Source organism: Salvelinus namaycush, chromosome 23 (assembly GCF_016432855.1).
Source record: "Salvelinus namaycush isolate Seneca chromosome 23, SaNama_1.0, whole genome shotgun sequence".
Lineage (NCBI taxonomy): Eukaryota > Metazoa > Chordata > Actinopteri > Salmoniformes > Salmonidae > Salvelinus > Salvelinus namaycush.
Window position 1 is genome coordinate 8985529 of NC_052329.1, and position 27369 is coordinate 9012897.

Consider the following 27369-nt stretch of genomic DNA (forward strand, 5'->3'; position numbering starts at 1 on the left):
TGGAGAGAAACCCTGTTACTGTGGCTGGAGAGAAACCCTGTTACTGTGGCTGGAGAGAGACCCTGTTACTGTTACTGGAGAGAGACCCTGTTACTGTGACTGGAGAGAGACCCTGTTACTGTGACTGGAGAGCGACCCTGTTACTGTGACTGGAGAGCGACCCTGTTACTGTGACTGGAGAGAGACCCTGTTACTGTGACTGGAGAGAGACCCTGTTACTGTGACTGGAGAGAGACCCTGTTACTGTGACTGGAGAGAAACCCTGTTACTGTGACTGGAGAGAGACCCTGTTACTGTGACTGGAGAGAGACCCTGTTACTGTGACTGGAGAGAGACCCTGTTACTGTTACTGGAGAGAGACCCTGTTACTGTGACTGGAGAGAGACCCTGTTACTGTGACTGGAGAGAAACCCTGTTACTGTGGCTGGAGAGAGACCCTGTTACTGTTACTGGAGAGAGACCCTGTTACTGTGACTGGAGAGAGACCCTGTTACTGTGACTGGAGAGAGACCCTGTTACTGTGACTGGAGAGAGACCCTTTTACTGTGACTGGAGAGAGACCCTGTTACTGTGACTGGAGAGAAACCCTGTTACTGTGACTGGAGAGAGACCCTGTTACTGTTACTGGAGAGAAACCCTGTTACTGTGACTGGAGAGAGACCCTGTTACTGTGACTGGAGAGAGACCCTGTTACTGTGACTGGAGAGAGACCCTGTTACTGTGACTGGAGAGAAACCCTGTTACTGTGACTGGAGAGAGACCCTGTTACTGTGACTGGAGAGAGACCCTGTTACTGTGACTGGAGAGAAACCCTGTTACTGTGACTGGAGAGAGACCCTGTTACTGTTACTGGAGAGAGACCCTGTTACTGTGACTGGAGAGAGACCCTGTTACTGTGACTGGAGAGAGACCCTGTTACTGTGACTGGAGAGAGACCCTGTTACTGTGACTGGAGAGAGACCCTGTTACTGTGACTGGAGAGAGACCCTGTTACTGTGACTGGAGAGAAACCCTGTTACTGTGACTGGAGAGAGACCCTGTTACTGTTACTGGAGAGAGACCCTGTTACTGTGACTGGAGAGAGACCCTGTTACTGTGACTGGAGAGAAACCCTGTTACTGTGGCTGGAGAGAGACCCTGTTACTGTTACTGGAGAGAGACCCTGTTACTGTGACTGGAGAGAGACCCTGTTACTGTGACTGGAGAGAGACCCTTTTACTGTGACTGGAGAGAGACCCTGTTACTGTGACTGGAGAGAAACCCTGTTACTGTGACTGGAGAGAGACCCTGTTACTGTGACTGGAGAGAGACCCTGTTACTGTGACTGGAGAGAGACCCTGTTACTGTGACTGGAGAGAAACCCTGTTACTGTGACTGGAGAGAGACCCTGTTACTGTGACTGGAGAGAGACCCTGTTACTGTGACTGGAGAGAGACCCTGTTACTGTTACTGGAGAGAGACCCTGTTACTGTGACTGGAGAGAGACCCTGTTACTGTGACTGGAGAGAAACCCTGTTACTGTGGCTGGAGAGAGACCCTGTTACTGTTACTGGAGAGAGACCCTGTTACTGTGACTGGAGAGAAACCCTGTTACTGTGACTGGAGAGAGACCCTGTTACTGTGACTGGAGAGAGACCCTGTTACTGTGACTGGAGAGAGACCCTGTTACTGTGACTGGAGAGAGACCCTGTTACTGTGACTGGAGAAAGACCCTGTTACTGTGACTGGAGAGAGACCCTGTTACTGTGACTGGAGAGAGACCCTGTTACTGTGACTGGAGAGAGACCCTGTTACTGTGACTGGAGAGAGACCCTGTTACTGTGACTGGAGAGAGACCCTGTTACTGTGACTGGAGAGAAACCCTGTTACTGTGACTGGAGAGAGACCCTGTTACTGTGACTGGAGAGAGACCCTGTTACTGTGACTGGAGAGAGACCCTGTTACTGTGACTGGAGAGAAACCCTGTTACTGTGACTGGAGAGAAACCCTGTTACTGTGAATGGAGAGAGACCCTGTTACTGTGACTGGAGAGAGACCCTGTTACTGTGGCTGGAGAGAGACCCTGTTACTGTGACTGGAGAGAGACCCTGTTACTGTGGCTGGAGAGAGACCCTGTTACTGTGACTGGAGAGAGACCCTGTTACTGTGACTGGAGAGAGACCCTGTTACTGTGACTGGAGAGAAACCCTGTTACTGTGACTGGAGAGAGACCCTGTTACTCTGACTGGAGAGAGACCCTGTTACTGTGACTGGAGAGAGACCCTGTTACTGTGAATGGAGAGAGACCATGTTACTGTGACTGGAGAGAGACCCTGTTACTGTGACTGGAGAGAGACCCTGTTACTGTGACTGGAGAGAGACCCTGTTACTGTGACTGGAGAGAGACCCTGTTACTGTGACTGGAGAGAGACCCTGTTACTGTGACTGGAGAGAAACCCTGTTACTGTGACTGGAGAGAAACCCTGTTACTGTGACTGGAGAGAGACCCTGTTACTGTGACTGGAGAGAAACCCTGTTACTGTGACTGGAGAGAGACCCTGTTACTGTGACTGGAGAGAGACCCTGTTACTGTTACTGGAGAGAAACCCTGTTACTGTGACTGGAGAGAGACCCTGTTACTGTGACTGGAGAGAAACCCTGTTACTGTGACTGGAGAGAGACCCTGTTACTGTGACTGGAGAGAGACCCTGTTACTGTGACTGGAGAGAGACCCTGTTACTGTGACTGGAGAGAGACCCTGTTACTGTGACTGGAGAGAGACCCTGTTACTGTGACTGGAGAGAGACCCTGTTACTGTGTCTGGAGAGAAACCCTGTTACTGTGACTGGAGAGAGACCCTGTTACTGTGACTGGAGAGAGACCCTGTTACTGTGACTGGAGAGAGACCCTGTTACTGTGACTGGAGAGAGACCCTTTTACTGTGACTGGAGAGAAACCCTGTTACTGTGACTGGAGAGAGACCCTGTTACTGTGACTGGAGAGAGACCCTGTTACTGTGACTGGAGAGAGACCCTGTTACTGTGACTGGAGAGTCCCTGTTACTGTGACTGGAGAGAGACCCTGTTACTGTTACTGGAGAGAGACCCTGTTACTGTGACTGGAGAGAGACCCTGTTACTGTGACTGGAGAGAAACCCTGTTACTGTGACTGGAGAGAAACCCTGTTACTGTGACTGGAGAGAGACCCTGTTACTGTGACTGGAGAGAGACCCTGTTACTGTGACTGGAGAGAAACCCTGTTACTGTGACTGGAGAGAGACCCTGTTACTGTGACTGGAGAGAGACCCTGTTACTGTGACTGGAGAGAAACCCTGTTACTGTGACTGGAGAGAGACCCTGTTACTGTGACTGGAGAGAAACCCTGTTACTGTGACTGGAGAGAAACCCTGTTACTGTGACTGGAGAGAGACCCTGTTACTGTGACTGGAGAGAGACCCTGTTACTGTGACTGGAGAGAAACCCTGTTACTGTGAATGGAGAGAGACCCTGTTACTGTGACTGGAGAGAGACCCTGTTACTGTGACTGGAGAGAGACCCTGTTACTGTGACTGGAGAGAGACCCTGTTACTGTGACTGGAGAGAAACCCTGTTACTGTGACTGGAGAGAAACCCTGTTACTATGAATGGAGAGAGACCCTGTTACTGTGACTGGAGAGAGACCCTGTTACTGTGACTGGAGAGAAACCCTGTTACTGTGAATGGAGAGAGACCCTGTTACTGTGACTGGAGAGAGACCCTGTTACTGTGACTGGAGAGAGACCCTGTTACTGTGACTGGAGAGAGACCCTGTTACTGTGGCTGGAGAGAGACCCTGTTATTGTGACTGGAGAGAAACCATGTTACTGTTACTGGAGAGAGACCCTGTTACTGTGACTGGAGAGAGACCCTGTTACTGTGACTGGAGAGAGACCCTGTTACTGTGACTGGAGAGAGACCCTGTTACTGTGACTGGAGAGAAACCCTGTTACTGTGACTGGAGAGAGACCCTGTTACTGTGACTGGAGAGAGACCCTGTTACTGTGACTGGAGAGAGACCCTGTCATCTTTTCTGCCATCGACCAATGTCTCCTCCCTATCTAAAGTGGACTGGCAGTAAATCTTATTAACTTAAACTCTAGACATCTTCCGCCTAACATCTCCCCCAGACAGAGAGAGAGAGGATGGTAATGGAAGAAGACAGTGGATCTCCAGCAGAGTCCTTTCTCCAGCTCTAACAATCACAGACAATAAGACACTAATCCACCGCTTCTCCGCTACACACACGCTCACTCTCACTCTCACTACTCTCACGCTCACTTGATACACACACACACACACATGTTCATCAGAGTGGAACATTAAGACTAAGAACAGGCCCAGAGCCCAGGTTACTACTGACACACTTCATCTGCAGCAGGACAACTGTTTTAACCTCCCACACACACACACACACACACCACAGCCAAGCCAATGCCCAGCCCAGGACAACACACAGTATGACAGCCGGTCTGTAATATTGTTGTCACTATACCATCATTTTCACTTCAATACCGATACCAGGTTTAGTATCACGCTACTCGAAACCATCACGATAGAAAAACGATATCAAACTATACTGATCTTTTGACTTCAGTTTCATTGCGTTTGACATGTCTGATGTCAATATTTCAGAGACAGCCACATTTCTTCTTTTTAACCAATTTTTCAAACAGTTTTTACCAATCTAACTACAAAACAACATAATGGTAATCATTTATTTGAATGATAAATCTCTGTTGATAAACTGGGTAAATCAAGATGCAGCCTAGGTCCATTCACAGTACAGGTGAATGCATTGAGTTGTAGTTTTGGGCTGATTTCATGGGACTACAGCTGACAAATCTATTTCATTTCCATTTGGGACATTTGCATAGAAGAAGCAATCTCATCTTTTATAAGACCTCTTTAAGACCTAATGACGTCATTCACACACACCGGGAGAGAGACAGGAGAGACGTGACTGACTCAATGCTAGATAGAATGTGGAGCACCAAGCCTTATTATATTTGCCAACAGCTTTTAACCGATTCATGTTTTTGTTTTTTTAAGAATCTCATTCTATTTCTACTGATGTCAACTTCTGGAGATCACAGTGCGGAAATGACTCATGGCTCTCTCATGGTTCTGATCGTTCCGTTGGAGTCATCACTCTATAGAATCAGTTCAGTGGAAGTATTTTGCACTCAGATTGTGACCCTTCTGGTCACTTTCCTTGTCCTGTTATCAACTACAACAACATCCTCATTATTACTACCAACATTTATGGGTTCAATTCCAAACTTGAAAATGATCACTTACTTGAATCTTTGGAAACGCATGTTTTCCATTGGCTAACCAAGTTCCCGAATGCTTTACGTGTCGGGGATTTTAATATTGCTCTGAATAATTGTATTGATAGATGGCCTCTGGGACAGAGAACTTATTTGAATACAGGTTTGAGGCAGTTTATAGAAAGGTTTGATATTACAAATATTTGGAGAGTAAAGTTTCCTTTTTTGGAGAGTACATTTTGGGGATTTCCCTACTTTGAATAATATTTTTTATGATAAATTGTGCTAAAAATAATTTTATCCTGCATTATATCTTCTTCTGTTTTGGTCGTTTTGATTTGATATTGCTTTGTAACTATAACATTGATAAGATTCTTACCAAATTACTGGCTTTTCATAGACAAGTGTTCGTAGCATGGTCATTAATATATATAGGTATTTCATTTGGAACAAATAGGATATTTTGCATAGGAACAACAATTTGTTTTTTTAAGAACAGGTTTGATAATCACATCCTACTGGTGAGTAAACTGTTTAATGCATAAGTGTCGTTACTCAAGGAATTTTGATCTCTTTTGTCACGCCCTTGCCATAGAGAGGTTATTATTCTCTATTTTGGTTAGGCCAGGGTGTGACGAGGGTGGGCATTCTAGTTTCTTTATTTCTATGTGTTCTATTTCTTTGTGTTTGGCCGGGTGTGGTTCTCAATCAGAGGCAGCTGTCTATCGTTGTCTCTGAGAACCATACTTAGGTATCCCTTTTTTCTACCTGTCTTTGTGGGAAGTTGACTTTTGTTTAGGGCACATAGCCTGTAGCTTCACGGTTTGTTTTTGTAGTGTTTGTTGTTTTGTTCGGCGTCATTTTTATCAATAAAGAGAAAATGTCCGCTCACAACGCTGCACCTTGGTCCTCTTTTTCCAACGGCCGTGACATCTTTACAATATCCCCGTTACACCAAGAGAGTTGGCCATAGTATTTGATGTTTTTCCATCTGGAACTCTCATGCTGTTTAGAGGTGTAACCAGACCACACCTTCTTGAGATACCCTTGTTTAGTCCAGTTGACTCTTCAGGAGTAAAAATGTGTTTCTTCTTGCTCCTTCAGAACAACAATAGGTCTGTACCTGCTTTGTTTTTAAAGGATGTTGTATCTATTCCTTATGTCACAACTTACTGGGATACACGTGTCAATAATATTGGTTGGAAAAAGGTTTGGTTATTACCACACAAATATCTGCTTGTTAACAAGGTCAAAGGTCTCTTTCAGAGTTTTCCAGAAGTATTAACCTGTGAATCATTACCTGAAGAAACTCAAAAAATACATTCATATTAATTGTACTTTTTTTGTGTTGAGCATCCAGAAACAGTTTAGCATTTATTTTGACATTGTCTACATGTAAAGAGATTATGGCAAGATTTTTTTTTATGTATAATTGATCATATTCTTGATGATTTTAGTTTATTATGGGAGAATGTGCTGCTGAGTTTCTGTAAACTGCAATAAGAATAAAGAAAAACAATGTAACCTCTGAAATGTAATTGTGCTAATGGTAAATGTAATATAAATACATGTAAATTCACTAATAAATAACCACTCTTCCTTGTTTTCTATAAGCAGTTTGAGCAGTACATTAAGATCATTCTACATTCTTCAAATAAGAAAGCTATAAAAACAGCCCATACATGTGTGTCTTTTAAGGTCTGTTTTATAATCTGTCATTTGTTTTATCCCTTTTAGCATATATAGTGTATTCGGAAAGTATTCAGACCCCTTTACTTTTTCCATATTTTGTTACTTTATAGCCTTACATGTTGTTTTTGTTTGTTTGTTTGTTTGTATACTTCCTGTATGTATACTGGTGTTTTGTGCAATAAAAATAAAAATGATAAACCTGACTGAGGCGAGGGAGGGAAATTAATGAATAAGGTTTTTGGTAATGTCTGTATGGTTTTTGGTGACAGTCAGCTTTGAAATTAGCATATTTTGCGATACGGTTTGGTGAGCAATTTGTTTGGAACAAAAAAGGACTAGGGTAGTAAATCGGTGTTAGCTTCAGATGTAAGCTAGCAAGGAAAGTTAGCCAACAAAGCTGGAAGCTACCGGTACCTTCTTGCATTGTAAAGTGTTGTAGCCTGTAATGGACATTGTTCTGCGTACAGTAATTAACAGTTGCAACATTGCAGACACGGTGTACTCGCGCTATAAGGGGACACCGGCTGCACTGATGGACAGGCTTCATCCTGTCTCAATCAGTAGATGACGCAAGACACATTTGAAAGAATTCCCGAAGGTAACAAAAATTCTAGTACCGAAACGTTTTTCATGACCTAGTATTGAAAAAGTACCGACGTTTCGGTTTACTGTGCAACACTAGTCTGTAACTATCCAACTTTCACACAATCTGAGAGAGAGCGAGACAGACAGACAGACCATAGTGAACTGTGGCGGCGCGGTGGTCTAAGCAGCGTGCTTCATCTCCGAGCATCACCAGGTTGTGCCCAGTGCTGGACAATATTTAGGTTTTTGTTTTGTGAGCGCAGAGGAAGGCATATATCCACGTTCTCAGGACCTTTTCAAACGTCTAAAATTGAAGTATATTTCTAGTGATCAGGCTGGCCCAGTCACAGCCTTCTACAGTCAGAGGGAAGTCACCAACAGTCCTTCATATAGAAATAACAAAGCTGCCCTCAGCAGTAGCAGTAGCAGCTAGCAAGAGAGGGTAGTTGAGGATGACTTTGACAAATTTGGTCTCGATAAGTCAACAGCTGCATCCTTATTCAAAACACACACAAACACACAACCACACTTCATTTCCTTCTCCCATTGCTTTTTTCAAAATCTATTCCAAGCCAGTAAATGCTATTGTCTTTCATTTCCCGCTGTTACTCTTGCTTCAATTTGCCAAATTAACCACAGAGCTTTAGTCCTTGGGCCAAATTCAACATGATGGAAATTAGCCTGGCTCAACCGTAGAAAACGTTTTATTGGGCCTCAATATGACACACAACTCTGGGGATGATTTAAAGAAGGTTTAGATAGAGATTATCTCATAAGAAAGACAAGGAAATCCACATGGAACAATAGAACTAAATAGTTCCATTCAGTTCCATTTACCAAGAGGAGATCCATGGAGACTCCATTATGTTCCCAGTGAGGATGTACTTCCTGAGGGATCTGGACGTTGCATGACATCACATAGACCTCCCTCATCTCATTGTAGACACAGATCAGTCATGTTCCCAAGCTAAGCAGACACAGCAACCCCTTGGCAACCCCTTGCCTATCCTCCTATAGTGAATGACAGCCTCATATAGACCTCTAACTCTTGATTGATAGCTGACGCTCTATGAGTGTGGTGCAAGGTTTGAGTGCACACGCCCACACACACACACACACACACGCACACACACACACACACACACACACACACATACACAAACTCTTATCTGGTTGTACTCACAGGCATTTGTGACGGCGAAGCTGTTAGATGTCTCGATGTTGTCGACATGGGGTACCAGGTTGAATGGAGCCTCCGTGGCATTGGGGCTGGTGTTGTGCAGGAAGATAGCCAGTCGAAATGCTGTGTACTCCTGATCTGTGTTCCTGATAAATAGACCACCTATAGATGAGGAGAAAGACAGTTGGTTTTGAACTGTGCTTCATTGGCACAGGGTTTCCCAAACTCGGTCCTGGGGCCCCCGCTGGGTGCACATTTTGGTTTTTGACATAGCACTACACAGCTGATTCAAATAGCCAACTCATCATCAAGCTTTCTAGTGCTAGGGCAAAAACCAAAATGTGCACCCGTGGGGGATTGTGAAAAATAGGGGGATAGGGAGAAATGGCTGAGACGGGGGGGGATTCTGAAATCTGTGGAGGATAGAGGGGGAGAGAGAGAGACATAGGAGAGATTAGGACAGAGGAGAGAAAGTGAGAGATTTAAGACAGAGAGAGAGAGAGACAGAGAGAGATGACAGAGAGACATCAAAAAGACCAGAGTTTGACTGAGGGTAAGGAGAAAAAGGATAAGGTGACAGATGCAGAGAGGAAGAGTGGCGTGGGGGTGAGAGATAGAGGGAGAGGAAGGGTAGAGTGACAGATGGAGAGAGGAAGAGTGGCGGGAGGGTGAGACATAGAGGGAGAGGAAGGGTAAAGTGACAAATGAAGAGAGGAAGAGTGGCATAAGGGTGAGAGATAGAGGAAGGGTAGAGTGACAGATGGAGAGAGGAAGAGTGGCGGGGACGGTGAGCGTTAGAGGGAGAGGAAGGGTAAAGTGAAATGACAGATGGAGAGAGGAAGAGTGGCTGGGAGGGTAAGCGATAGAGTAAGGGTAAGATGACAGATGAAGAGCCTCTCGAATGGCGCAGTGGTCTAAGGCACTGCATCGCATTGCCAGAGGTGTCACTACAGATCCGGGTTCAATCACGGGCTGTGTTGCAGCCGGCCTTGCCCGGGAGACTCATGAGGCAGTACACAATTGGTCCAGCGTCGTCCGGGCTTAGGGAGGGTTTTGCCGGCTGGGATGTCCTTGTCCCACCCCGTTCTAGCGACTCCCTGTGGCGGCCGGGCGCATGCATGCTGACTTTGGTCGCCAGGTGTACGGTATTTCCTCCTACACATTGGTGCAGCTGGCTTCCGGGTTAAGTGAGCAGTGTGTCAAGAAGCAATGTGGCTTTTCGGGGTCGTGTTTCAGAGGACGCATGGCTCTCGACCTTCTTCTCTCCCGAGTCCGTACGGGAGTTGCAGCGATGGGACAAGACTGTAGCTGCTATTTGGATATCACAAACTTGGGGAGAAAAAGGGATAAAATATTTTTATAATAATATAAAAAGAGGGAGAGGAAGGGTAAAATGACAGATGAAGAGAGGGAAAGTGGCGAGGAGGGTGAGAGAGAGGGAGAGGAAGGGTTAAGTAACAGATGAAGAGAGGTGTGGAGAGAGGGAGAGGAAGGCTAAGATGAGAGATGGAGACAGGGAGAGGAAGGGTAAAGTGACAGATGAAGAGAGGGAAAGTGTTGGGGAGTGTGAGAGAGAGAGGGAGAGGAAGGGTAAAGTGACAGATGTCGGGGAGGGTGAGAGAGTGGAAATGATGACAGGGGAGGAGGGAGGAATGGAGAAGGCAGCGCAAGGCAGCAGAGCAACCCCCTCCAAATGTCATTCACAAACATCACCTCAAATGTCATGTGATTCACAAACATCCCAAACATCACCTCAAATGGCATGTCATTCACAAACATCCCAAACATCACCTCAAATGGCATGTCATTCACAAAGTTGTGCAATAGAAGCATTAACTGCAGTAACTACAGTAACTCAAATCAAATCAAAGTTTATTTGTCACGTGCGCCGAATACAACAGGTGTAGACCTTACAGTGAAATGCTTACTTACAGGCTCTAACCAATAGTGCAAAAAAGGTATTATGTGAACAATAGGTAAGTAAAGAAATAAAACAACAGAAAAAAGACAGGCTATATACAGTAGTGAGGCTATAAAAGTAGCGAGGCTACATACAGACACCGGTTAGTCAGGCTTATTGAGGTAGTATGTTCATGTAGATATGGTTAAAGTGACTATGCATATATGATGAACAGAGAGTAGCAGTAGCGTAAAAGAGGGGTTGGCGGGTGGTGGGTGGCGGGACACAATGCAGATAGCCCGGTTAGCCACTGTGCGGGAGCACTGGTTGGTCGGCCCAATTGAGGTACATTAACTACAGTACGAAGTCTATTTCTAAGGCATTGTAACATATTTTTATATTCTCTAGGGAATTGGTTTTCCTCTGCCTTAACTTCTGTGTATTGAAGCGATATGCAAATACATGCTCAAGTGAACAGGCGGATAGGGTTTGAGGGGTGTGTAGGTGTGTGTTTGTGTGTGTGTGTTTGTGTGTATCCAGCAGACCATATTCGCGTATTAACTTTATCCGCAGCTCAGTGAAAGGAACGAGAAAGAGTCAGAAACCAGAATCTCATTACAGTGCCTCTCCTCCTGCACCTCACAAGGAGTGATGCAGAGCATACATTAACACACACCTCCAGAACAGAGCACTGTGTGTGTGTCTGTGTGCGTGTCTGTGTGTGTGTGTGTGCATGTGTGTAGGACTGTTATAGGATGGGGTATACAACTGATTCAGGGCAGTGGATCATGTTTAATAGAAACTTTGATCCGGGTCTAGTCCCAGCTGAACGGGTCGGGCTCGGATAGCCAGGGTTATCCTGCTATGTACGGCACGGGAACATGATGCAGTAGCGATCTAACTCAGAACAGCACTGTAAGGAACAAAGCGCCCTAAAACATTCATGAGCGCAGGATGCCCGTTTAAAAATGACAAATAACGCGAAAGAGGGAAAGAGCTAGACAGAGACAAAACGGAAGAGAGAGAGAGAGAGAGAGAGAGAGAGAGAGAGAACACATGTTTCCCATGCCAATAAAGCCCCTTGAATTGAATTGAATTGAATTGAAATTGAGAGAGAGAGAGAGAGAGAGAGAGAGAGAGAGAGAGAGAGAGAACCATTTAACCTCCATCTCCGGCAGGAGGAAAACAATTACCACAATTATGAATAATCACCTGAGTCACATCAGCCAAACAGACAGCGTTTTCCCTCTGTAAGCTACTTAGGTTATCAGAAATAATGGCAATGTAAATCCTCTTTAATAAATAAACATGATTGGGGATGAAAACAATTTAAGACTCCTTAAAACCCCGGCTATAAGAAGTGTCTATTTTTAAAGGTCTTTAGCCTACTCACCTATTTGAACACTGCTGGGGAAAGCCCCAGTCGCTAGCCCCCAAAGGGCGGAAAACACCCCGAGAAAGTGCGGGTAAATAATCCTCATTTTCCGTCCCTTAAAAACAGTGGAGAGACATGTAGGAGTAGGAAACAAGGCGAGAGAGAAGGTGGGAAAAGAGAAAAATAAGCCCGAGTTTTAGCAATCCATAGTGGTCTTGTTCCCCCGCAGTGTCCGCTGCTGCTGGAGAGAGCTCTGTCCGGCTCGGTAAACACTAAACCGAGCACATGCAAGATGGGTGGAAGAGAGCGCGAGAAGGAAAAGACAGAGAGAACAACTCGCCAGTGGTGAGGAGCGTCTACAGCCTGCATGGAAGGATTGGACATGCGCGCCCTCACTCTCACTCTCACTCTCTCTCTCTCTCACACACACACACACACACACACACACACACACACACACACACACACACACAAACACTCTCGCCGCCCACCCCTCCAATCTATCTTTCCAACCCTGTCTTCTTTAACTAGCCATTGCGTTAAATCAAACAGGTCCTTTGATAAGGATTAGTCTGGTTTAGAGAGCGGAAAAGGGATCATCCGTCGCGGAGTTTTCATTAACGGCGCTGCTGCGGGGCTGTGGCAATTGTGAAGGCGATTCAGGTGCTTTTATAGGCTCGTGTCCCTTCATCGGTGACAGAGGCAATTATTTTTAAACACTATTTTTGGGTTTCTATAGTTTAATAAGTACGCCTAACCACAAAGACTACCGCATAGGCTACCCCCTACGTGAGTTGTGTACGGAATTTGATTCCACCTCAAAGCGCACGCTGTCTCTCCTTCTCTCTCTCTCTCCCACTGTAAATGCGTGTTATTTACACGCACCAATGGGCTCTAACCCTAACCCCCGCCCTGCGCAGTTTTTTCCCGACACAGACCCATCCATCTCCTCACACTCATTAGAGTGCACGGCTAAACAAGCCCCCTGTCTCGCAGAGTCGCGAAAGTAGATGAAGGAGCGGGAGTCCGGAGTCTCTGAATGAGCGGAGTCCGGAGTCTCTGAATGAGCGGGAGTTGAGAGAGAGAGAGTTAATCGAATAAAACGCGTGTTTTCTATTCTGGCATCAACTGTGTCTCGCTCCTCATTCATAATCGTCAGCGCCGCCGGTAAACCGACAGACTGACATACGGAAACAATCTGTCTCCGGTCCCTCAATGACCATAGCCTCCTATCGGTGTGGGCGCTGGCCTTCATTCAACCCAGAGCGTAGCTAAAGAGTTCCAGAGTGAATAGTCTAATAATTGGTCAACTTCACACACAGCATTAGCTTGCTGCTGTCCATGGAACCAGGGAACCAGGGAAGACTGTAGACTATCTAGGCTACTGGATACTTACTCTTTTTGTTTTAAACGTTTTGAAGTATACAACTTAACACGGCATTCAGCTCATTCAGTTTATGTTTGTACCAGAGGTCTACACAAATGTGTGAGCCAAGAGTGTTGGCCACAGTGGGTAAAAAGAGCAGTGGCTTTCTATTCCAATCAAGCACATCAGAACGTATTTGGCTACACCAGAACACTTGTCATTAAGCCTGTGATGCTGATAGGCTAATGTATATGCTAAGGCTTACATTTGCAATGCATAGAATATTAATCTATGCCTGGTGTGCAGTCGGTAACTTTGTATAGCTATAGCCTACCATATATGGTGGGTATGAATGCATAGAAAAGGCTTTCTGCTCAGTATAGACTCAGTGATTGGTTGAAATCAATGAACAATTGTTCTACCTCAACAACCCTCTCAGCATGAGAGAGAGGACTCACCTCCCTGTCTCCACTGTCATCAGTCGGCTGAGTCACGCACACACACCCACACACACATCCACACACACACCCCTAGGGGGGCAGGTAGCCTAGCGCTTAATGTAACCGATAGGTAGCTGGTTTGAATCCCTGAGCCGACAAGATCAAAATCTGTCAATGTTCCCTAGAGCAAGGGACTTAACCCTAATTGTAGCAGGGTCGCCGTTGATAATGGCAGGCCCTGGCTGTGACCCCACTCTCTGAGGGTGTCTCACACATGCTTATTAATACACACTCGTACAAGTGTGGAACAGGACAAATATAAGCACCAACATTATTAAACACACACACCTCTGCAGGATATAACTCACCCCAGCTGTTCTGCCTGCGGCTATGGAACCCTGACCTGCTCACCGGATGTGCTACCTGTCCCAGACCTGCTGTTTTCAACTCTCTAGAGACCGCAGGAGCGGTAGAGATACTCTTAATGATCGGCTATGAAAAGCCAACTGACATTTACTCCTGAGGTGCTGACTTGCTGCACCCTCGACAACTACTGTGATTATTATTATTTGACCATGCTGGTCATTTATGAGCATTTGAACATCTTGGCCATGTTCTGTTATAATCTCCACCCGGCACAGCCAGAAGAGGACTGGCCACCCCTCATAGCCTGGTTCCTCTCTAAGTTTCTTCCTAGGTTTTGGCCTTTCTAGGGAGTTTTTCCTAGCCACTTCTACACCTTCTACACGTGCTTCTACACCTGCATTGCTTGCTGTTTGGGGTTTTAGGCTGGGTTTCTGTACAGCACTTTGAGATATCAGCTGATGTACGAAGGGCTATATAAATACATTTGATTTGATTTGATTTGGTGCTAACTGACAATTAAATGGCCTGTTACATCATTTGTCTCCTTGAGCATCCCACTGTGGATCAGGATCACAGACCTCATCCTACATCACTCTCAGACACCTCATCCAATGCTTCATCAGTCTACATCACGCTCAGACACCTCATCCTATGCTTCATCATTCTACATCACCATAAGACCTTGACTTATTCCACATTTTGTTGTGTTGCAGCCTGAATTCACAATGGATGATGTTTTTTTCACCCATCTATACACAATACCCCATAATGACAAAGTGAAAACATGTTTAGACATTTTAGCAAATTTATGTATGTACATACAAAACATGTATGTTTTGTTCGGTAAGTTCATATTTATATCCAAAAATCTCAGTTTACATTGGCGCGTTATGTTCAGTGGTTACAAAACATCCGGTGATTTTGCAGAGAGCCACATCAATCTACAGAAATACTCATAATAAACATTGCTAAAAGATACAACTGTTATGCATGGAATTTTAGATCCACTTCTCCTTAATGCAACCGCTGTGTCAGATTTCAAAAAAACTTTACGGAAAAAGCACACCATGCAATAATCTGAGTACAGCGCTCAGACACAAAACCAAGCCATACAGATATCCGCCATGTTGTGGAGTCAACAGAAGCCAGAAATAGTATTATAAATATTCACTTACCTTTGATGATCTTCATCAGAATGCACTCCCAGGAATCCCAGTTCCACAATAAATGTTTGATTTGTTTGATAAAGTCCATAATTTATGTCCAAATACCTCCTTTGGAGTCTGGACTTTTTGTTGGACAGGGGATATGTAATATCCTTAAGTTCCACAATACAGACAGCTTTTAGAGCTCAGTCTGCGTGGAGACAAGCACAAGACAGGTGAAACAGATCAGGGTGTGACATTTACATGAGTATTCAACCTCCTGAGTCAATAAATGTTAGAATCAGCAGCGATTACAGCTGAGAGTCTTTTTGGGAAAGTCTAAGAATTTTGCACACCTGGATTGTACAATAGTTGTACCTTATTCTAGTTGTACATTATTCTAGTTGATCAAATAAAAAAAAATTGACATGCGCCAAATACAACAGCTGTAGAACTTACCGTGAAATGCTTACTTACATGCCCTTAACCAACAATGCAGTTCAAGAAATAGAGTTAATATATTTACTAAATAAACTAAAGTAAAAAAATCTAATCAAATCAGAAAGGAACACAAGAAAAATACATAACAATAACGAGGCTATACACAGGGCGTACCGATACCTAGTCAATGTGTGAGGGTACAGGTTAGTCGAGGTAATCTGAAAAGTGACTATGCATAGATAATAAATAGCGAGCAGCAGGATCGTAAAAACAAAGGGGGGGGGTCAATGTAAATAGTACAGGTGGCCATTTTCTTATTTGTTCAGCAGTCTTATGGCTTGGGGGTAGAAGCTGTTAAGGAGCCTTTTGGTCCTAGACTTGGCGCTCGGGTACCACTTGCCGTGCGGTAGCAGAGAGCAGTCTATGACTAGGGTGGCTGGAGTCTTTGACAATTTTTTGGGCCTTTGACAATTTTTTGGGCCGTAAGGCACTACCCTCTGTAGTGCCTTACGGTCAGATACCATACAGTTGCCATACCAGGCGGTGATGCAACCAGTCAATGTAGCTGTACAACTTTTTGAGGATCTGGAGACACATGCCAAATCTTTTCAGTCTCTTGAGGGGGAATAGGTTTTGTCGTGCCCGCTTCACAACTGTCATGGTGTGATTGGACCATGATAGTTTATTGGTGATGTGGACACCAAGGAACTTGAAACTCTCAACCTGCTCCACTTCAGCCCCGTCGATGTTAATGGGGGCCTGTTTTTTCTATTGTCCACGAACATCTCCTTTGTCTTGATCACACTGAGGGAAAGGTTGTTGTCCTGGCACCACACTGCTACAGTTGAAGTTGGAAGTTTACAAACACCTCAGCGAAATTCATTTAGACTCAGTTTTTCACAATTGCTGACATTTAAACCTAGTAAAACTTCCCTGTCTTAGGTCAGTTAGGGTTACCACTTTATTTTAAGAACGTGAAATGTCAGAATAATAGTAGAGAGAATGATTTATTTCAGCTTTTATTTCTTTCATCACATTCCCAGTGGGTCAGAAGTTTACATACACTCAACTAGTACTTGATAGCATTGCCTTTAAATTGTTTAACTTGGGTCAAACGTTTTGCGTAGCCTTCCACAAGCTTCCCACAATAAGTTGGGTGAATTTTGGCCCATTCCTCCTGACAGAGCTGGTGTAACTGAGTCAGGTTTCTAGACCTCCTTGCTTGCACACGCTTTTTCAGTTCTGCCCACAACTTTTCTATAGGATTGAGGTCAAGGCTTTGTGATGGCCACTCCAATACCTTGACCTTGTTGTCCTTAAGCCATTTGCCACAACTTTGGAAGTATGCTTGGGGTCATTGTCCATTTGAAAGACTCATTTGCAACCAAGCTTTAACTTCCTGACTGATGTCTTGAGATGTTGCTTCAATATATCCACATAATTTCCCTCCCTCATGATGCCATCTATTTTATGAAGTGCACCAGTCCCTCCTGCAGCAAAGCACCCCCACAACATGATGCTGTCACCACCGTGCTTCATGGTTGGGATGGTGTTCTTCAGCTTGCAAGCTTCCCCCTTTTTCCTCCAAACATAACGATGGTCATTATGGCCAAACAGTTCTATTTTTGTTTCATCAGACCAGAGGACATTTCTCCAAAAAGTACGATCTTTGTCCCCATGTGCAGTTGCAAACTGTAGTGTGGCTTTTATATGGCTGTGTTGGAGCAGTGGCTTCTTCCTTGCTGAGTGGCCTTTCAGGTTATGTCGATATAGGACTCATTTTACTGTGGATATAGATACTTTTGTACCCGTTTCCTCTAGCATATTCACAAGGTCCTTTGCTGTTGTTCTGGGATTAATTTGCACTTTTCGCACCAAAGTCTGTTCATCTCTTGGAGACAGAACGCGTCTCCTTCCTGAGCGGTATGGCGGCTGCGTGGTCCCATGGTGTTTATACTTGCGCACTATTGTTTGTACAGATGAACGTGGTACCTTCAGGCTTTTGGAAATTGCTCCCAAGGATGAACCAGACTTCTGGAGGTCTACAATTTATTTCTGAGGTCTTGGCTGATTTCTTTCAATTTTCCCATGAAGTCAAGCAAAGAGGCACTGAGTTTGAAGGTAGGCCCTGAAATACATCCACAGGTCCCCCTCCAGTTGACTCAAATTATGTCAATTAGCCTATCAGAAGCTTCTAAGCCACTACTTTATTTTCTGGAATTTTCCAAGCTTTTTAAAGGCACAGTCAACTTAGTGTATGCAAACTTCTGACCCACTGGAATTGTGATAGATTATTTCACTAAAAATTCCTTGTGTCTGTAAACAATTGTTGGAAAAAATATTTGTGTCATGCACAAAGTATATGTCCTATCCGACTTGCCAAACTATAGTTTTTTAACAAGACATTTGTGGAGTGGTTGAAAAATGAGTTTTAATGACTCCAACCTAATTGCATGTAAACTTCCGACTTCAACTGTAGGTCTCTGACCTCCTCCTAATAGGGTGTCTCATTGTTGTTGGTGATCAGGCCTACCGCTGTTGTCATGACTCCCACCGAAGGTGGCCCCCCCTCCCGTTCGGGTGGCGCTCGGCGGTCGTCGTCGCCGGCCTACTAGCTGCCACTGATTTTTTCCTCCCCCTCCTTGTATGTTTATTGGTTACACCTGTTATGCGTTTGTGGTGATTAGTAGGGCTTTATTAGTCAGCCGGCCCGCCTGTTTCTTTGTGCGGGATTGTTTGTGGTAACATTTGTGTATGTTGGAGACGAACGTGTTTGTTCCTGTTCGTGGGTTTTGCTGGACTGTTTTAGTCCCCGTGTTTGGGGCATTTGTTTTTCGGCACCCAGTGTTTCGTGAGGTGGCCTATGTCCGCCGTGTGTGCATTAAAGAGCACTATCTTGAACTCTCTGTTTCCTACGCCTGACTTGACACCCAGATCGTTACAGCTGTTGTGTTATCAGCAAACGTAATGGTGATCTTGGAGTCGTGGTTGGCCATGCAGTCATGGGTGAACAGGGAGTACAGGAGGGGACTAAGCACGCACCCCTGAGAGGTCCCAGCATTGAGGATCAGCGTGGCAAATGTGTTGTTGCCTACCCTGACTACCTGGGGCGGGGCGTCAGGAAGTCCAGGATCCAGTTTCAGAGGGAAGTGTTTAATCCCAGGGTCCTTAGCTTAGTGATGAGCTTTGTGGGTACTATGTTGAATGCTGAGTTGTAGTCAATGAACAGCATTCTCACATAGCTGTTCCTTTTGTCCAGGTGGGAAAGGGTGTGTGGAGTGCGATTGAGACAATGTCATCTATGGATCTGTTGGGGCAGAATGTGAATTGGAGTGGGTCTAGGGTTTTCGGCATGATGGTGTTGATGTGAGCCATGACCAGGCTTTCAAATACTTAATGGCTACCGACGTGAGTGCTACACAGCGGCAATCACTTAGGCAGGTTACCATCGCTTTCTTGGGCACAGGGACTATGGTGGTCTGTTTGAAACATGTAGGTATTACATACTCAATCAGGGAGAGGATGAAAATGTCAGTGAAGACACTTGCCAGTTGATCCGTGCATGCTTTGAGTACACGTCCTGGTAATCTATCTGACGTCGCGGCTTTGTGAAGGTTGACCCGTTTAAAGGTCTTGTTCACATCGGCTACAGAGAACGTGATCACAGAGTCATCCTGAACAGCTGGTGCTCTCATGCATGCTTCAGTGTTGTTTGCCTCAAAGCGAGCATAAAAGGCATTTAGCTCGTCTGGTAGGCTCACGTCACTGGGCAACTCGCGGCTGTGTTTCCCTTTGTAGTCCATAATAGTTTTCAAGCCCTGCCACATCGGACGAGCATCAGAGGCGGTGTAGTAGCATTCAATCTTAGTCCAAGCTCTGTCAAGTTGGTTGTTAATCATTGCTAGACAGCAATTTTCAAGACTTGCCATAGATTTTCAAACCCATTTAAGTCAAAACTGTAACTATGGCATCTTGGTAAGCAATTCCAGTGTATATTTTGCCTTGTGTTTTCAGTTATTGTCCTGCTGAAAGGTGAATTTGTCTCCCAGTCTGTTGGAAAGCAGACTGAACCAGGATTTCCTCTTGGATTTTGCCTGTGCTTAGCTCTATTCCGTTTCATTTAATCCTAAAAAACGACCTAGTCCTTGCCGATGACAAGCATACTCATACCATGATTCAGACACCACAAAGCTTGAAAATATGAAGAGTGGTACTCAGTGATGTGTTGTTTTTGGATTTGCCCCAAACATAACGCTTTGTATTCAGGACATAAAATTCATTTTTGCTGTTTTACTTTAGTGCCTTATTGCAAACAGGATGCATGTTTTGAAAAAGTTTTATTTTGTACAAGCTTCCTTCTTTTCACTCTGTCATTTAGGTTATTATTGTGGAGTAATAATTTTTGTTGAATCCATCCTCAGTTTTCTCCTATCACAGCCATTAAGTTCTGTAACTGTTTTAAAGTCACCATTAGCCTAATGGTTTTAAAGTCACAATTAGCCTAATGGTGAAATCCCTGAGCGGTTTCCTTCTTCTCCGGCAACTGAGTTAGGAAGGACGCCTGTATCTTTGTAGTGATTGCATGTATTGATGCACCATCCAAATTGTAATAACTTCACCATACTCTAAGGGATATTCAATGTCTGCTTTTTAAATGTTTACCCATCTACCAATCGGTGCCCTTATGTGTGAGGCATTGGAAAACCTCCCTGATCTTTGTGGTTGAATCGGTGTTTGAAATTCACTGCTCGACTGAGGGACCTTACAGATAATTGCATATGTGGGATACAGAGATGAGGTAGTCATTCAAAAATCATGCTAAACACTCTACTTTGACATTATGGGGTAATGTGTGTTGGCCAGTGACACAAAATCTGAATTGAATCCATTTAAATTTCAGTCTTTAACACAAGAAAATGTGGAAAAAGTCAAGGCGTGGGAATACTTTCTGAATAGTGTACTCTATTTTAAAATATGTGTTCCATTTTATCTGATTCAGTATTGAAGTCATGCTCTTTAAACTGCACTGTTGAGGAAGAGCTTGCAATTTAGCATTTCAATATTCAGCTTACATCTGCTGCATCATGTGCACCTGACAAATACACTTTGTTTTGATTTCGATTTCATTCCATGGAAGACAGGCATTGCAATATATTGGGTGATACTGTTGCTGCACTTGCACTACGCTCCCCGCTCCAACGAGTAAACACTCAATCCCAGTAATACCTCTCATCTGTAAAACTACCACAGAATCTGACCCCTCAGAACTCTGAGACAATGGGAAAGACCCCTGGGCAAAGAGCAGGCAGAGTACCCTGCTCATATCTGTATGTAGCATCTCTATCTGTCTCCCCTGTCATTGTGTAGAACGCTGGGTCAATACTCAATGCCTCACATCGCTGTAGCACTAATGGACGAGGTGCTAAGGAACCCATCAAACCATTCTCTCCAAAGTGTGACATGTTGTAGCAATTACTATAGGCCTGTCTCTAACATACACACATGACATGCACAGTTGCACACAAACACAATAGTGGCCCACAGTGGAAGTGTTAAAATACCCATATAACCTAGCGGGGGGCGAAGAGGGGAAATTGTTCCAATCATTTTTCCACCATTCATTTTTCCCATAGAGAATTTTAGAAACACTTAAAGTAAAGGTTGTGTTTAGACTTCCATTAATATATTAGTCACAACTTACTCTCAGATTCGAAAATGCTAATTAGCATCAAATTAGACATCATGCAAGACTACAAATTCTTGCAGGCTCCTGCACGTCATCTCTAGCTGACACCTTTGCTAACAGGTATTGTGTCAATATAAAACTTGCACAAGACAGTTCAAAGAATTGTCAATTTAAAGAAGTTTAGCAAATTCATGCATTACCACATTTAGCAAACGTTAGAGAGTTAATCCAGAGATTCTTACCTTTCCCTCGATTCGGCAGACTCATGTAGATCATCATGGCATTTGTAGTTCTTTATCATTAGCAGCTATTTAGCGTTTCATTTTTTTGGGTGCAAATATAGGTGAATACAGTGGCTTGCAAAAGTATTCACCCCTTTGGCATTTTTCCTAATTTGTTGCCTTACAACCTGGAACTAAAAATGATTTTGGGGGGTTCTATCATTTGATTTACACAACATGCCTACCACTTTGAGGATGCAAAATATTTTGTATTGTGAAACAAACAAGAAATTAGACAAAAAAACTGAAAACTTGAGCGTGCATAACTATTCACCCCACCAAAGTTCACACTTTCTAGAGCCACCTTTTGCAGCAATTACAACTGCAAGTCTCTTGGGGTATATCTCTATAAGCTTGGCTCATCTAGCCACTAGGATTTTTGCCCATTCTTCAAGCAAAAACTGCTCCAGTTCTTTCAAGTTGGATGGGTTCTGCTGGTGTACAGCAATCTTAAAGTCATACCATAGATTCTCAATTGGATTGTGGTCTGGGCTTTGACTAGGCCATTCCAAGACATTTCAATGTTTCCCCTTAAACCACTCGAGCGTTGCTTTAGCAGTATGCTTAGGGTCATTGTTCTGCTGGAAGATGAACCTCCGTCCAAGTCTCAAGTCTCTGGAAGACTGAAACAGGTTTCCCTCAAGAATTTCCCATCATTCCCATCATTCCTTCAATTCTTACCAGTTTCCCAGTGCCTATCGATGAAAAACATCCCAATAGCATGATGCTGACACCACCATGCTTCACTGGGGATGGTGTTCTCGGGGTGATGAGAGGTGTTGGGTTTGCGCCAGTCATAGCGTTTTCATTGATGGCAAAAAAGCTACATTTTAGTCTCATCTGACCAGAGTACCTTCTTCCATATGTTTGGGGAGTCTCCCATATTTCTTTTGGCGAACACCAAACATGTTTGCTTATTTTTTTCTTTAAGCAATGGCTTTTTTTCTGGCCACTCTTCCGTAAAGCCCAGCTCTGTGGAGTGTACGGCTTAAAGTGGTCCTATGGACAGATACTCCAATCTCCACTGTTGAGCTTTGCAGCTCCTTCAGGGTTATCTTTGGTCTCTTTGTTGCCTCTCTGATCAATGCCCTCCTTGCCTGGTCCGTGAGATTTGGTGGGCTGCCCTCTCTTGGCAGGTTTGTTGTGGTGCCATGTTCTTTCAATTTTTAAATAACGGATTTAATGGTGCTCTGTGGGATGTTCAAAGTATCTGATATTTTTTTTATAACCCAACCCTGATCTGTACTTTTCCACAACTTTGTCCCTGACTTGTTTGGAGAGCTCCTTGGTCTTCATGGTGCCGCTTGCATGGTGGTGCCCCTTGCTTAGTGGTGTTGCAGAATCTGGGGCATTTCAGAACAGGTGTATATATACTGAGATCATGTGACAGATCATGTGACACTTAGATTGCGCACAGGTGAACTTTATTTAACTAATTATGTTACTTCTGAAGGTAATTGGTTGCACCAGATCTTATTTAGGGGATTCATAGTAAAGGGGATGAATACATGCGCACGCACCACTTTTCCGTTTTTAATAATTTTATTATTTTTTGAAACAAGTTATTTTACTTCACCAATTTTGACTATTTTGTGTATGTCCAGTACATGAAATCCAAATAAAAATTTAATGCAACAATATAGGAAAAACACCAAGTTGGGTGAATACTTTCACAAGGCACTATATTGATAAAAGTCACATTGTCCTAGACAGATTTAAACTGCTATCAAAACGTCACACCAGAGTAAGCCTACTAAAGTCCCATATGGGAAAAATGAATGGTGGAAAAACGATTGGAACCATTTCTTTGTTTGACAGCCAGGTCTTATGGGTATTATGACTCATACTGTCGCACTCTAATGCACACACACACACACACACACACACACACACACACACACACACACACACACACACACACACACACACACACACACACACACACACACACACACACACACACACACACACACACAGACCCACACACACACACACACACACACACACACACACACACACACACACACACACACACACACACACACACACACACACACACACACACACACACACACACACACACAGTATTAGTCAAGACGAATATTCGCCCAACAATGACATGAAAGGAGGCTGTCAGAGCTGCAATGTGTCACCCTCCATCCCCACCGCCTCCCAAATCTCACACAGACAACCACACCCCACACACACAGACAATCACACCCCACACACACAGACAATCACAGCCCTCACACACAGACAACCACAGCCCTCACACAGACAACCACAGCCCAGACACAAACAACCTCAGCCCAGACACACAGACAACCACAGCCCAGACACACAGACAACCACAGCCCAGACACACAGACAACCACAGCCCAGACACACAGACAACCACAGCCCAGACACACAGACAACTACAGCCGAGAAACACAGACAACCACATCCCAGACACACAAACAACCACATCCCAGACACACAGACAACCACATCCCAGACACACAGACAACTACAGCCCAGACACACAGACAACTACAGCCCAGACACAGATAACCACGTCCCAGACACACAGACAATCACAGCCCAGACACACAGACAACCACAGCCCAGACAACCACAGCCCAGACAAACAGACAACCACATCCCAGACACAGACAACCACATCCCAGACACACAGACAACCACAGCCCAGACACACAGACAACTACAGCCCAGACACACAGACAACTACAGCCCAGACACACAGACAAACACAGCCCAGACACAGACAACCACATCCCAGACACACAGTCAACCACAGCCCAGACACACAGACAACTACAGCCCAGACACACAGACAACCACAGCCCAGACACACAGACAACCACAGCCCAGACACAGACAACCACATCCCAGACACACAGACAACCACAGCCCAGACACACAGACAACCACAGCCCAGACACACAGACAACCACAGCCCAGACACACTGACAACCACAGCCCAGACACAGACAACCACAGCCCAGACACACAGACAACCCACCGCTCTGACTTGCTGGCCTGTATGAATGGTGCTGTGCTTGAGACAGCGGACAACTCACCATGTTGGATTGTAATGGTTAAAAGCAGCAGGTCTTACTCCTCAGTCCCAGCTGACTCATTCATCGCCTGAGGTCGTCTCGCAGGAAAGTGCTCTGGACCGAATCGTTGGCTTTGACAACTATATACGTTGAAGGATCTCTCTCTCTCTCTCTCTCTCTCTGTATGCATCTGTATTGACATGTTCTCTTGACATTTCTTCATCGGAAAGAGACAAGAAGAGCATGATAAAATACCAATCAATTTACACAGTGAACAAATAAGGTATGGTCAGGGAAAGTGGTCATACTCTGGCCTATAGCCTACTATATTAGATTAATGAAGTCAATAGCTGATGAACAGCACATTCATTGCTTTGATGGGATCTCCTTCTTCCAGTGGCCAATTATACAGAGACCTGTGGTCTTTCTCAACATGGCTCCATTTAGTAACTCAGTTTGACTGTGCATGCTTTTGTTTGACTACACTCTAGCACAAAAAAAACCTGATTCAACAAAAGTAATCCAATCATCAAGACATTGATGAGCTCAATCAAGTGTGTTGGCCAGGGCTGGAATTAGAAAAGACTGCATACCCGGTATCTCTACTGGACCAGGAGGGTGTTGGACAGTGGACACCACTGCTGTAGCCTAACTGCTGATATACAGTAAATGCATGTGATTGATTGATAGAGAGCTGGCCGCACCCTCAGTCAGTCCCTCACCTGTCAAATTAGTTTCCTTACGGTGAATGGTGACTTGTAAACAAACGGTACTGTACTGGGTGTGGATGAACAATGACAGAGCGTATATCAGGATGACTCGTGGAAGAAATTAACGTCATGCTCAATTATAGTACGGAGCAGTTGCAAGGTAACAGGTAATTTACTGGTAATTCACCAAAGTGCCTTGCGTTAGTCCGTTTAATAGTGCATGCAAGATTCTGTGTTCCAAGATTATGTCTAAATTACTGCCGTGGCTACAGAATCTCTAAATTACTGGCGAGGCTACAGAATCTCTAAACTACTGACGAGGCTACAGAATCTCTAAACTACTGGCGAGGCTACAGAATCTCTAAATTACTGGCGAGGCTACAGAATCTCTAAATTACTGACGAGGCTACAGAATCTCTAAACTACTGACGAGGCTACAGAATCTCTAAATTACTGCCGTGGCTACAGAATCTCTAAATTACTGGCGAGGCTACAGAATCTCTAAACTACTGGCGAGGCTGCAGAATCTCTAAATTACTGGCGAGGCTGCAGAATCTCTAAACTACTGGCGAGGCTACAGAATCTCTAAACTACTGGCGAGGCTGTAGAATCTCTAAACTACTGGCGAGGCTGCAGAATGTCTAAACTACTGGCGAGGCTACATAATCTCTAAACTACTGGCGAGGCTGCAGAATCTCTAAATTACTGGCGAGGCTGCAGAATCTCTAAACTACTGGCGAGGCAGCAGAATCTCTAAATTACTGGCGAGGCTACAGAATCTCTAAACTACTGGCGAGGCTACAGAATCTCTAAACTACTGGCGAGGCTGCAGAATCTCTAAATTACTGGCGAGGCTGCAGAATCTCTAAACTACTGGCGAGGCTGCAGAATCTCTAAATTACTGGCGAGGCTGCAGAATCTCTAAATTACTGGCGAGGCTGCAAAATCTCTAAACTACTGGCGAGGCTGCAGAATCTCTAAACTACTGGCGAGGCTACAGAATCTCTAAACTACTGGCGAGGCTACAGAATCTCTAAACTACTGGCGAGGCTGCAGAATCTCTAAATTACTGGCGAGGCTGCAGAATCTCTAAAGTACTGGCGAGGCTACAGAATCTCTAAACTACTGGCGAGGCTGCAGAATCTCTAAACTACTGGCGAGGCTACAGAATCTCTAAATTACTGGCGAGGCTACAGAATCTCTAAATTACTGGCGAGGCTGCAGAATCTCTAAACTACTGGCGAGGCTACAGAATCTCTAAACTACTGGTGAGGCTACAGAAGGTCTAAACTACTGGCGAGGCTGCAGAATCTCTAAATTACTGGCGAGGCTGCAGAAGGTCTAAACTACTGGCGAGGCTGCAGAATCTCTAAATTACTGGCGATGCTACATAACGTCTAAACTACTGGCGAGACTGCAGAATCTCTAAATTACTGGTGAGGCTACAGAAGGTCTAAACTACTGGCGAGGCTACATAATCTCTAAACTACTGGCGAGGCTGCAGAATGTCTAAACTACTGGCGAGGCTACATAATCTCTAAACTACTGGCGAGGCTACAGAAGGTCTAAACTACTGGCGAGGCTACATAATCTCTAAACTACTGGCGAGGCTACATAATCTCTAAACTACTGGCGAGGCTGCAGAATGTCTAATCTACTGACGAGGCTGCAGGTGGTCTAAACTACTGGCGAGGCTGCAGAATCTCTAAATTACTGGCGAGGCTGCAGAAGGTCTAAACTACTGGCGAGGCTGCAGAATCTCTAAATTACTGGCGATGCTACATAACGTCTAAACTACCGGCGAGGCTGCAGAATCTCTAAACTACTGGCGAGGCTGTAGAATCTCTAAACTA

General features: G+C 44.6%; 1 protein-coding gene across 1 annotated transcript in view; it reads right to left on the minus strand.

Moving 5' to 3' along the window:
* LOC120018057 (glutamate receptor 4-like) overlaps positions 1 to 12125 on the minus strand; it is a 94929-nt gene extending 82804 nt beyond the window's left edge. The window contains exons 1-2 of the mRNA XM_038961020.1: positions 12038 to 12125; positions 8748 to 8906 (exon numbers count right to left, since the gene is read on the minus strand). Of these exons, the coding sequence (XP_038816948.1) occupies positions 8748 to 8906; positions 12038 to 12125 (247 nt within the window). The remainder of the gene's footprint in view (positions 1 to 8747; positions 8907 to 12037) is intronic.
* Positions 12126 to 27369: the final 15244 nt, after the last annotated feature.